This window comes from Dama dama, chromosome 20 (assembly GCF_033118175.1).
Source record: "Dama dama isolate Ldn47 chromosome 20, ASM3311817v1, whole genome shotgun sequence".
In the NCBI taxonomy this organism is placed as follows: domain Eukaryota; kingdom Metazoa; phylum Chordata; class Mammalia; order Artiodactyla; family Cervidae; genus Dama; species Dama dama.
The window spans coordinates 65161172-65174761 of NC_083700.1; the positions used below are offsets into that span (position 1 = coordinate 65161172).

Consider the following 13590-nt stretch of genomic DNA (forward strand, 5'->3'; position numbering starts at 1 on the left):
AAAAACAGAAAAAGAAATAGAGAAAAAATTTACTAAAAATCTGGAGTTGATTATAAAACTACAATCTTAGAGAAGAATTTCAGTTTTGGAATATATAGTCTGGCTGGAATATATGGGAAACAGTAAAACAAATAGAATCAGAGAAGTGATCTAAGAACCTAGGAGTGACAAGATGAGTTTTGCATCAAGAAGATAACTCCAGAAACAAGGTACAGATTTCCCAGGGGGGAGAGATGGGAGGCAGGAACCCTGTTGGAGGATTCTTAAATCCAAGCAAAATATAATGAGGGTGCAGAGAAAGCAGAACAAATGACAGCTATATTATGGAGGTAGAATTGACAGAACTTACTAGATAACTGGATGTGCTGTCAAGGAGTATATTCATTATCACTTCTTGCTTTCCTCCTTTGCATATGGCAAGAGCAAGAATCAAGGAAAATCAGTAATCTTAGCTATATCTAGAATAAATTCTTCAACAAAGTATTTGTCCTTCAGATGGCAATTTTCTAACACAAAGAAAAAGATTTATAAGGGGCATCTTTTTTACCTTCCCAAATAAATAACTTTGAACATGGCCTAAATACTTTGTTTTAGGAAATGAAATTTATGTTATTATTATGAGAAAAAGTCAAATTAATTTCCAGAAATAAATAAATCCTTCCTGTAATATAACTGAATAATATCATGTAAAACAAGTTATGAACATGTGATATCACCTACCAGTAACCATGAATTTTTTAAAATAAAAGCCTATTCAAGAAAGATTTATGCAGAGAACTAATTACAAAGAAACAAAATTTCCGTCAGTAACAGAAGGAACATATATCTTGAAAAGATACCACATGTAAAGTCCCAAGTATTAGAAATGAGTTTGTTTCTGCCACACCAACATGACTGAACCTCAAAAGTGCAATAATTACAGGAACAGCCAGGACACAAAATTCGTATTTTAAGATTAATCTTCTATTAACACTGATCTTCTAACAAGGTAAGAAAGAGTCAAATGTATAAATTGGATAAGAATACATAAAGGGGTGATAAGTCAATGACATTTAATCTTACTGCTTGTTTCACGGGGCAAATAGGATCAAATACCGGAAATTTTACATGCTTCAAACTAAAAGAACGTCAAAGAAATGACAAGGACACAATTCAGTTTGCTACTTGAGAGAATAGACTGATGTGAGTGGGAGATCCATTAGGTGGACTGTATGGGGATAAACCATGCCTTTTTTAAACAATCTTAGAACAGGCCTCAGAAAAATGTGAGAATGTATATGAATGCACAGTAAGTGTTTACCACGTACTAGTGCTAAAATACAATATGCATGTTATCTCACTTAATTGTCACAGTTCTATGAAGCTGATCCTAATGTAGTCCTCCAGCTTACAGATGAAGGAGATGAATCTAAGAAAGGTCAAGGCCTGCTTAGGTTTCACAGCTAGTTAAGAGTGGTAGAGCCGGGATTTGAATCCATGTTTGTTTAACTCCAAAGACCATGTCCTGAACTTCTACGCTCTACTGTCTACAACTGAAAACATACTGGAGTTTTTTGGGTGAGCCTTCAAAAATTACAATAACAAAATTATAGTTTAACAATTATAATTTAACGATTATCTGAAAAAGAGAAATTGCAAGTAAATGTTAACTACGTGCTGTTAGCTAGAAGAACTCACACTCGAATGGAAACGTACACTAATGTTATTTCAAGTCTCTGCATAACCTCCTGGCTCTGTCTCACTATGAGTTACAGTAGCAGGTGTATACGAAACACGCCAGAAAGAAAGTGGTGACCTAAATTTAACTCCCAGTGCTATGAACAACCCAGAATGGCATTTGTGAGTCATAGGCGTGCCACTAGCAGATATAATGTGCCGCCCTCTAGTGATTTCAACACCTTTCATTTAACGTTAAACAGTCTCTCCTAAGTGAAGAAGGAAAACAAATTTTTTTAAATTAGAGAACTAAAATCTTCATTTTATTTAATAATCAGAAGAACAGAACCAACAATGACTGCTTAGGCCAGGAGTAAACTGTTGGTGTGTAAGAGCAAATACAGAACTATATCCAATAATGATTCACTAATTCATAACAATTAAGGAAATATCAGTACAGAATATGACAAAAGATAAATTAGAGAATAGCAAGTAGTTACATTTTATACAAGGAATTCATGCCTTAAAACATAATTCAAACACTGGCTAATTCAAAGCTATGTTCCTATAAGAATAAATGTAAACAGATGCTAATTTACATTAAAACTATTGTGTTGTATGTCTTTTCCCAAGTATAGTTTCAAAGCATAATAAATGACTACAATGTCTATTTTTTTGAAATCTGTGAAGGTTTACTCCCTCCAATTTTTTTCTACTATAAAATAGCATACTTATCAGGAAAACCACAATACTCTCAATCATCAGAAACAGAATTTATAGAAAGATGGTCACTGCCTCTTCTTGCTTTCCAAATCTGATGAGAATCTATCTCATTTGTGAAACCCAAACTCAGATTGCTAAGGACAAGGAAGTCTGGGAAATGTAGTTTGTTTTGGGGTGTATGTTTTTTTTTGGGGGGGAGGCTTTTATAGCTTTTATTGCTTCCTAGGTGGTGCAGTGGTAAAGAATCCGCCTACCAGTGCAGGAGATCCAAGAGACGTGGGTTCGATCCCTGGGTCGGGAAGATCCCCTGGAGTAGAAAATGACAACCCATTCCGTATTCTTGCCTGGAAAATTCCATGGACACAGGAGGCTGGTGGGCTACAGGTCATGAGGCCACAAAGAGTCAGACACAACTGAGCGACTAAACACATAGTTTTAAATAGTTTATTAGCTAATGTTGTTTTCTTTTCGTTAATTTGACTATTAAAAATACAGAACGCTTCACAAATTTGTGTGCCATCCTTACACAGAGGCCATGCTAATCTTCTCTGAATTGTTCCAATTTTAGTGTATGTACTGCCAAAGTGAGCAGCACATATACTAAAGAATGTTAAGTTGTTAAGAATGCTTTAAAAACACAAAGTATTTGTAGTAAAGTTTTTTGTATCACTATCACTTCCTTCCCAAACATCAAAAATAATTTTCCATTTTAACACAGATGATAGCTTGGCTTAGGGGTGCCCTAGACTGCTTGAGATTTTAAAGCCAAGTTGCCAGAGGTTTTTCATTTTTTTAAATAAAAGGGCTCCTGGTTCAACTCTGCTTTTTTATTCTCTTAGCATTAGTTCCAATATTTCCAGGACGCTCTGTACTAAATTAACAGCAAGACTGTCAGCAGTTATTTGAGTTCTTTACCACATTTAATGACCACTTGGAATGACAATATTACAGACTATAAAAACTTAAGAATAAAAGTAAAAACAACAGCACAATAATCATCAAAACCGTTTGTAGACGTTCCCATGCATGTAAACAACAGTATGGTTCTCTAGATATTTACTTATGATATTCCTGTTTACTTATGATATATTCCTGTTACCAGCTGAAGTGGTACCACCTAGAGTAAACATGGTTTGTAATTCACTAGGTCCATCAGCTTTGAAACTAAGAGATTCATAAATTGCTTGACATTTGTACTACTTAAAATTTGTAGTATAAAGTGCTATTTTGTACTGTTTCAGATTCACACACACACACAAAAATCACTTAAAATTAGCTAACAGAATCATACTGTATTTTAAATCACACTGTATTGAAGTGTAATTTATAAACCATAAAACTTCCCCATTTTAAGTGTACAATTCAATGAATTTTAGTAAATACATAGAGTCTTGCAACTATTACCACAATCCAGTGTTAGAATCACACTATACATTTTTTTAAACTCTAAAATTTAAATCTTAGATTTATTAGCTTCACTTACTTGTGTGGGCTCAGTCACTCAGGTGTACATGATGCTTTGTGACCCCATGGACTGTAGCCTGCCAAGATCCTCTGTCCATGGGATTTCCCAGACAAGAATACTGGAGTGAGTTGCCATTTCCTCCTCCAGGGGATCTTCCCAACCCAAGGATGGAACCTGAGTTTTTCTTGCATTGCAGGTAGATTCTTTACTGATGAGCCACCAGGAAAGCCCTTCACTTAGCTAAACTAACTCATAACACTGACAAAAGGTTTTTGGATCTGCTAAAATGGGAAGATACAATTTACTCTCAACAAACACACTGCTATCTAAAAAAAAAATGCTAAGACAGTTTTAAACATACTAAAGGGATAGTGCTGGGGAGGATTTAAAGTGTCCTCTAAACTTGTGCACAATGTTAACACGGAAAACTACTTACTATAAGCAGTATAAGAGAATGTAAAATTAAGTAGAGTCCCTATGTATATTCTGAATTCTCAAATTAGTGAAGTAAGTTTTGCTGAGGTTCTTGTATCAATAAAATCTGACAATGTGCCTTTGAAAACTAAAATGATTTATTTATTTGCAAGTGAATATAAAACCAGCCATGAATACTTGATAGCAAATACCCATCTGCAAAAAATCTCAGCATTGACAATATTGCCAAAAACCATGAACTGGTATCTTCCTCTTTTAAAAAAAATTTTTTTTATATTTTCTTAAATTACTAGTTAAGTAGATAAGTATACATATATTTTGGCATGATATATATCAAAGTATTCTAAGATCTCTTTACGATCAAGATGAAAAAAATGTGACAGTAAAACTTCTAAAACTCTTGGAATTTCCTGAGTGATGGGGTGAGAGGGGTGCTATTCCTAAGTCCCTCTCAACTGTAACCAAAGATTATGCTCATGAGGTGACTCCTGGAGGATGGGGGATGTTCACCAAGGGAACAAACCCTGAGATTAGAAAACTAGAACTTTTGGGGCTTCGCTGGTAGCTCAGTGGTAAAGAACAGGCCTGCCAATGCAGGAGACATGGGTTTGACCCCTGATCTGGGAAGATCTCATATGCTACGGAGCAACTAAGCCTGTGTGCCACAACTACTAAACCTGTGCTCTCGAGCCTGGGGGCCGCAACTACTGAAGCCTGCGTATGTTAGAGCCCACAGTCCGTGAGAGAAGCCACCCCAATGAGAAGCCTAAATATCACAGCTAGAGAGCAGCCCCCGTTCACCACAACTAGAGGGAAGCCTGTGTAGCAATGAAGACCCAGCACAGCCAAAAATAATAATAATAAATTAAAAAGAAAGAAAATTGGAACTTTCAACTCAAACCCTGACCCCTAAAGGGAGAAAGGCCGAGAATTAAGTTAATCGCCAATAGCTGATGACTCAATCAACTGTGCCGGCATAATGGAACCTCCAAAAGAACGTGACAGTTTAGAGAGCTCCAGGTTGGTGAACACATCCAGGTGCAAGGAGAGCACTGTGTCTGCAGAGGGTATGAAAGTTCCACACCCATTTCCCATACCTTGCCCTACGCATCTCTTCCACTTGACTGTTGCTTAATTATATCTTTCATAATAAATGAGGAATAGAAAGTAAAGTACTTCTCAAAATTCTGTGAGCCATCCTATCAATAGTAAACTATCAAACCTAAGGAGGGATTGTTGGGGATCTGTGATTTATAGAAAAAACACTGGTCAGAAGCACTAGAGGTTTGACTTTGCGATTGGCATATGAGTGGGGGGGCGCTCTTGTGAGATAAGCCTTTAACCTGTGGAGTCTGCACTAACACTTGGTATTTAAGTGTTTGACTGAAGAGAATTGCAGGACACCCCAACTGGTGTCCACAGAGAATTGGAGAATTTCCTGGCATGGAAAATCCACTCATTTCGTGTCAAAAGTTGTAAATAAAGGAAAACAAGTTTTCCTTTAAACATGTTTTGTTAATGGTTTCAATGAGACCCTTGATGACCAAGATGACCAAAGTGAACAAATGAGAAAGTGATACAAAACTGAGAGGGATGTCAAATCTAAATCTGAATCTATCTTAATTCAGGATGATGACTTGAGAAGTGACAATTTAGTGTTGAATAGGAAAAATAAACATAACATCTAAAAGCTTGGGTCCAAAGAAAAAACTACACAGGAACAGATGAGGGAAGAAGTGACTTAAAAATAACGTATCTAACAATAACAAGAAAGAACTCAAGTTTCAGCTTACCATTAGCTCAACATTAGCCATGTTACTTAATGTAGGGACTTCCCTGGTGGTCCAGGGGTTAAGAATTCGCCTGCCAGTACAGGGAAACATGGGTTCCATCCCCGTCCGGGAAGATTCCACAGCCACAGGGCAACTAACCCCTGTGAGCCATAACTACAGAGCCCGCGCCCTGGATCCCGTGTTCCACAAGGGAAGCCGCCACAATGAGAAGTAGTCCCCATTCACGGCAACTACAGGAGCCCACGTGCGGCACCAAAGACCCAGAGAAGCCAAAAATAAATAAACTTAAAAACAAAACCAAAAAACCCCCAAAACTAATATAGTCCTTAGGCTCCGTAATTACAATGTTCAGAATTTCTTGTTCAGTATGACGGAGCATAAGCATCTACTTCTCCTTTCTAAAGGCCCATTAAAAAGTGTAGGATCCCTGGAGGTCCAGTGGATAGAACTCCCCAATTGCGCTGCCAAGGGTATGGATTCAATCAAGCCACATGGTACAACCAAAAAAAAAGAAAAAGACAGGAAGAAAATAACAGCATCACTGGAAAACATGGAAAAGGTATCACCAGACCAGAAATTTTAAAGAATACCTTGAAATTAGCCAATGGAAGTTCAAGCAGGTCCTAAAAAACCATAGCCCAATTATCCTAGAGGCAAAAACCATCTTCTTCAGTGTGTTAGAGAAGTTCCAAACTCCAAGCCAATAAATACTGCTACCCTGTTCCCTGGACTTTGTATTTGTTATATAATTTAATTCTCATAATTATTTTGTTAAATAAATAAGATATATCCATTTTTCAGATGAAGAAGCTGAGGCTTAGAAAAGTTATATAATCACATAAATAATAAATGGTGAACCCAGAATTTGGACTCCGTCAGTCTGAATCTACAATCTGTGTTTTTAGTTCTTATACAGATGAAGGCCAAAAGGTAATCCATTAGAGTAACTTATTAAGGCAATACACTAAATTCAGTTGGCACAGTTGGGCCCTTTCCCCTATTCCCTCAGTTAAATAGAGCAGTTCACTCCATCAGTTCCTGGATTAAACCTTGACAACTTCCTTCTATAAAAATGAGTGAAATCTCTCTAGGCTGCCTTGAGAGCCTAAGAGAGGAGGAAAGACACCTGAGTTAACTTCAGATCCCCAGGTTAGATACGGAGGAAGAAGTTAATTTCTAGGAAATGAGGATCCACACAAAATAAATGATACCACTACCAGAAATAAGGTTCCTTACTTCAGCAGCTGTGGCGATTCCAGACTACAAGCTTCAAAACAACATTTCTTAACAGGGAACTATGCCACAAAGAGTTCATAGTCAGTCTTCCAATCCAAGGAACACACCTGTCTTCTAAGTGGTGAGACAGTACAGCACAGTGGCTTTTGGACTCCAGAGTCAGCTGTCTGGGTCCAAGTCTAAGCTCTGTCACTTTATCACTGTGTAACTCTGGGGAAGTGACTTAATACCTGTGTACCTCTCTCCCCATCTGAAAAATGAGGATGATAACTATAATTACCTCATAAAAGCTGTTGTGCGGACTAAGCGAGATGGTTTTTAACTCAGAATTGTGCCTGACCCAGAAAAGGAACTATGGGCCATAGCAAAGAGCCTAGAACATGACGCAGACAATGGTAATTGTTAGATATTAAGTTCAGGGGAAATGAGATGAATTAGATGACTGCTGCTAAAAAAAATCTTCCAACCTTGAAAACCTATCAAATTCTTAGCAAGAAAAAAAATTAATTTTTATCAAATAAGACAAAGCAAATTCCAAAACGATAAAGTACTCACTGAAGTCAGATCAATACTTGGTTTAAGTTCACCCCTGAGCTTCTGAAGGCATTTGTTAACCTCTCTTTATTTATGATTATTAATAAGTTGCCTCTCATCAATATATATCAAGTGTGAAAATTGAATTTGGATTTAGGGGATGAGGCTAGTTAAATGACTCCTGAGCAATCCTGATTAATAGCAAATAACAGATATAACAGAAGTACTCCCTTACTGGAGTTCTGGCCATAGATTCAGCTCTTTCAATCCAGAAGTTCCAAAATGGAAACCTGCAATAACAAGATATTCAAATAATTCCCAAGAAGGAACAAAATATAACAGCATCATGTCAACTGGAGTCTCCAGGGCAATAACAGGCCAAGGCACTGTTAGGCTGCAGAGAAAAGGAAAAGCCAGCCAGCCAAATAGTCATTGACAGCTCAAGTTAAGACATGGGTGGGGTCAGGAACTTATTACAAACCTAAGCTAACCGAATGGATGGGTTGATTACGGGTCCCACTCTAGAAATCCTACCCATTTAGAGATCCAAATTAACAATTCCTCAGAAACAACTTGAAGCCCCAGAAACCAAGCCATCTGCCTAGAGGTCTTCTTGTCCAGATGCAATGTAAACCCAACACAGACCCTCTGAGCAGTACCCCAAAATCCTTTTATAACTGATAACCTGAAGAAATGAGAGATGGATTCCACCAACCACTATGATTAGTAGAAAAAAGAAACTCTGGGCATGCCAAACAGAACAAAATCTGAGACGCATACTAGGAGACTAATAAGTATACAGCAAACATCTACCTGATCCTTATCAAGAGGTCAGACAGAAACTGCGAGCAGAAGATTAGAACAGTGAGGGCAAATACAACTTTCCTAAAATAAAGCATGAATAGTCTCAGGCCCCCTTCCTCATATTTATAATTTTTTCCTACTTCTTCTCTGTGGCTTTCTTTGCTGCTTATCCACTTTGCTACCTTTTCTAGTTGTTCCATTCCCACTTTTACATCTGACTTCTTTAAAAACAATCCTTCTCTTTGTTCTTTTCCCAACTTATTGTCACAAATACCATCCTAATAAGTTACAAAAGAAAAAATTGTATAAATATCTATCTATCTATATATATATAAAGAAAGCTTTGACAAATTCTATTTGTTGACATGAATATTATCTATTTTTTTTTCTGGCCTATAATCTCTATATGTCAAAATCTTATACCTATGCCAAGAGCAGAAAAAACACTCAAGTCTAATGAAAAATCTTGTAAGACAGTAAGTCAAGGAAGCATTTTTTTTTTCTCGCTCTGTCTGTCTGTCTCTCTCTTTTTTCTTTTTTAGCTGTGCTGGGCAGCCTTCAGTTCCCTGACCGGGACTGAACCTGAGCCATCACAGTGAAAGCCCAGAATCCTAACAACTACTCCCAAAAGCAGTTTTAGTCATTTCTCCTTGGAAGACTTCACTTAAGAAGTCTATTCAAAGTCCTTTTCTCTTTAAAGTAGGAAACAAAGGTAATGGTATATGATAATGTATGTATTGACTACTTACATCAAAATGTAGCCTGCAACTAAAACAGGGACAAGAAATAGAATTACTTAAAATACTTTAAATGTAAGTCATGAGCTACATGACCATTTCTGAGGTAGTGTGTCTCTCTGTCATATTATTATTTTTTTCCACCCTCCAACACTTTTCCACCTTCCAACACTTTTCCACCTTTTCCACTTTAACTGGGATTCTTTCACTTGGAATGTAATTTTAAAATAATATTACAATCCTATCTATGGTAAGTACTTGAATTTGTATCAGTAAGTTCACTTGCAAAGTTAAACTGAAAGGAGAAAAACCAATAAATATGATAGAACTGTTTATCTCTTGGCTATTTTCTAAAAAGTAGTAACCATATTAATACACTTTAGCAAATGATTTCAAGAACATAAAAGAATAAAATGACACATTCCATAAAAACCACATAAAATAACCACCTTACCAGTATCATTAACAAGGGAATTAGGATCAGATGCCCCCAGGGTAGCTTCAAACTCCTCTTGCAGACGATAGGCTCTTTGCAGCAGAGATTCAAGTTTATGGATAAATTCAGTACTAATAATATCCTACAAGGAGAGAACACATACACACAGCAAGTATTAGATGCTAATGTTAAAATTCTACACATTTTCCACTTTTAAATGAAAGAAAAGTGAGGAATGTTATTTAAAAAACTACTGGTTGGGTGGTGAGAATACTGCGATAGAAGTCAGGGGGCCTGAGTTCTGGCTGTGCCTCACATAGAATCATCTCCATTTCGTACTCTGTATAAATGAGTTGGACTAGATCAGGGGTTCTCAAAGTAAGGTCCCTAATCAGGAGCATCAGTATTACCTGGGAACTTATTAGAAATACAAATTAGAAGTGAATTAGAAACTCTGGAGGTGGGGCCCCCAAGTCTGTTTTTTAATAAGCCTTTCAGAGGCTTGTGATGCATGCTCAACTTTGAAAATCATTAGCCTAGATGATGATCAATAAATAAGTCTAGCTCTACATGACTATATGAATATAATGGCACTTAATTCAACCCAAAGCACAAAGCAGAATAAAAAATTCCTTCAGAAATCATATCTGCTTAATTCTATATATTCTTGGAAAATCATGAAATGATGAATTGCAAATTTGAGATTTAACTACTAAGTGAAGAGGAAGAGCCCAGTGAGAAATACCCCTACACAAATCTCAAAGGAGAAAAAAATAAAAAGTTCTGTTAAATGCCACAGAAATTAAGGACACTGAATCAACATTAAAAACAGTTAAATTTTTCCAATATTATGAAGACCACTCCCAAATAAGTCACCCTTACATCTACACTTTCTTCTGCAATGGCATCTCCTGCACCCAATTTAATGGAACCACAGGCTTCATCTTCAGCCTGTCTATTTCGAAAGGTTAGAGCTTGTTCCCATCGACGCAATGCCTCTTCAAACAATTCCATGCCTAAAAATTAAGAACAGAACAATTTTAATAATTTTTTGGCCATGCCATGCGACTTATGGGATCTTAGTTGCAGTGGAAGTGTACAGTCTGGTGAGACCACCAGTAAGTCCTTCTTAGTAGAATCTTAATATCCTAATATATTCCAAGTCTACAGTTCCAGTCAACCAACAATAAGGGAGAAATGACTGATGTGTTTTTCCTTTTTAAAAACTAGTAAGTCAAATGCATACAGTGATTGGAATTTTTCCAAAACAATATCATGAATTCATCAAAAGTCCCAACAATAGCTAATTTTCATAGTCACAGAACTATCTTTCAAAATATGCCTCTAAATTAAAAACTGACAGGCAAATAGAAAAACTAGTTGAAAAGAAACTATAAGGTTTATAAGAGGCTTTCAGAAGAAGAAAGCAAAGCTAAGAAGAAAAATAATAGCACAGAAGTCTAGAATAATGTCTTTTCTATCTTTTTTCCACCAAAATGTGTCTTAATCCACTATGACACCAACTTGCTGACTTGGATGGATAAAGTGCTGGACCAGAGTTAAAAATAAACAAGAAGAACCCATAAAAGGTTACAGTCCAAGTAGGAATTTCATATCCCTGCTTACAGAAAGCTTTTGTGGAAGAAATAAGTGATTATGTGCCTCTTTTTCTTCAAATTTAAAAAAAAAAAAAAGCTTACCAAAATAATTATGTACTTCACACAAAACCAAAATATTTCAAAAGCTCAATTTCTCTCGACATATAAAAGTAAAAGATCTTTAAAAGCTGCTTAAGAATCTGGCCAAGTCATTCCCAAGATGTTTTTAAGATACGGTAGTTAAGAGAATGTGTGTTAATCACTCAGTCGTGTCTGACTCTTTCAATCCCATGGACTGCAGCTTGCCAGGTTTCTCTGTCCATAAGGATTCTCCAGGCAAGAATACTGGAGTGGGTTGCCATTCCCTTCTCCAGCAGTTAACAAAACACCTGTCCTCAAAAATCATTTCTTCGGTTATCTAGAGAATCTACTACTCTAAACAAATAAAATGTTCTGTAAATGAAATGTAGGCTTTTCCTTTGTTTCATTTTCTGTAGCAAAGAATCACTGCCTGGATCTTCCTTCTAAAAAAATTTATACACTTAAAAGACTTCCTTTTTCTAAGCTATGTAATTCTCATTCCTTCTTCCTTTTCTCACTCCATCCCCTCTCTGCCCCTCCGATTATTTTGGTTAAATATAAGGAAGAATTATTTAACGCCAGAGTTGCCCAAAGAGAAAAGGTGCCTCTCAGGAAGTACTGTGTCTCACCTCACTACAGAACATGGCCCAACTGTCACATATCAGCAATTTTGTAAGACAATTGAAACAGTATTTCCTACCAATCCTAATTCTATGACACTGAGACTCCCTACAGCTTCTCTAGCTTTGCTCTATTTCTCTTCAACTCTCTCAATATTCCTACAAAGTGGCCAAAGTAGGTTTACTAGGTATAGTTAAGTCTAGAAGCACAGTGAGCTTAATTCTTGGAAGACTTCGGAAAAGGTAGCAGAAGAACTACTCTTACATCCTTCCCCAAGGGCAGGAGTACCCAGTGTAACAACACAGCAGATGACAGCATCTTTAACGGTTGATTCTAGAGTATGGGGAAGGCACACAGTCTTTCTGCCAACTCATCACCCCCTTACTGCTCACTGGCTAGGATCACAAGACATTTTTGGTTTTATTTTTTAGTTAGCATGCATTTCCCTTAAAAGGAATATAGCCTGAAATAGAGTACAGAGGAACACAGGCAAGGATTTGAAAAAGTATTTGAGGCTGATTCAGTATTAAGGACTCTGGTCCTCTTCCTGGGCTCCAGTGAAACTTTCTAGACATCCTTATGTTCTAGCTGTAAACACAGGCTTCTTTCTATGTAAAATCCTTCCTAGATACAGGAAGAATACAAATAATAGCAAGATAAAAGGCTACTTTCAGTGCATTTTGATATATTCATTAGATAGAAGTCAACATATGAGGTTAGGAGAGTGTAACAGACTGAATAATGACCACTCAAAGATGGTTCCTAGTCTCTGGAACTTGTAAATGTTACCATATAAGAAAAAACAGTCCTTGTGGGTGTGATTAAGAATGTTAACATGGGGAGATGACCCTAGATTATCTGATGGGCTCTAGATCCAATCACAACCATCCTTATAACAGAGAGGCAGAGGGAGATCTGAAACACACAATGAAGAGGAAGGCAAGGGTTGGAGTCATGTGGCCACAAGCCTAAAGTGACACCAGAAGCTGCAAGAGGCACCGATTGAATTCTCCTCCAAGACTCCAGAGGGAACGTGGCCCAAACGAACCTTGACTTCAGTCCCGTGATAATGATTTCAGACTTCAGGCATCCAGAACTCCAAAAGAGTATATTTCTATCATTTTAAGCCACCGAGTTTGTGGTAGTTTCTATAGCAGCCTCAGAAAACTAATACAGCATGTTATGTTATGGAGACTGAAGTCAACAGATATGAGAACATTTTAGAATTACAGTTGCTTCCCTTAGAAAAATTCATCATTTTGCATTTTCACATTACATCTGAGTACAGTATCTTAAACCTTTATTATGTTATTCCTACCCATCAAATATAAGTTCTCAGGAGTCGTCACAGGAATATTAACAAGTTTAATGTCATCTTCATCTGCTTTGTCCCAGGAATTAGAATTCCCACAAGCACAGCTATGACAAGAATTGACACTCTGGACCTAAAATTGAGATGGACAGAAGTTAC

The 13590-nt window shown here is 37.0% G+C and overlaps 1 protein-coding gene and 1 non-coding gene across 5 annotated transcripts in view; both read right to left on the minus strand.

Annotated features, from left to right (window-relative positions):
- Positions 1–13590, minus strand: part of MIGA1 (mitoguardin 1) — a 74056-nt gene that overhangs the window by 39466 nt on the left and 21000 nt on the right. For 3 of the 4 annotated variants that reach the window (XM_061121579.1, XM_061121581.1, XM_061121582.1), the window contains exons 5-8: positions 13438–13564; positions 10702–10835; positions 9838–9961; positions 2634–2723 (exon numbers count right to left, since the gene is read on the minus strand). In XM_061121579.1, coding sequence (XP_060977562.1) covers positions 2634–2723; positions 9838–9961; positions 10702–10835; positions 13438–13564 — 475 coding nt within the window. The remainder of the gene's footprint in view (positions 1–2633; positions 2724–9837; positions 9962–10701; positions 10836–13437; positions 13565–13590) is intronic. The other variant, XM_061121580.1, reaches the window with a different exon arrangement.
- LOC133041788 (U6 spliceosomal RNA) lies at positions 2865–2974 on the minus strand. Its single transcript, XR_009689360.1, has one exon. It is a non-coding gene; the product is annotated as a U6 spliceosomal RNA (small nuclear RNA).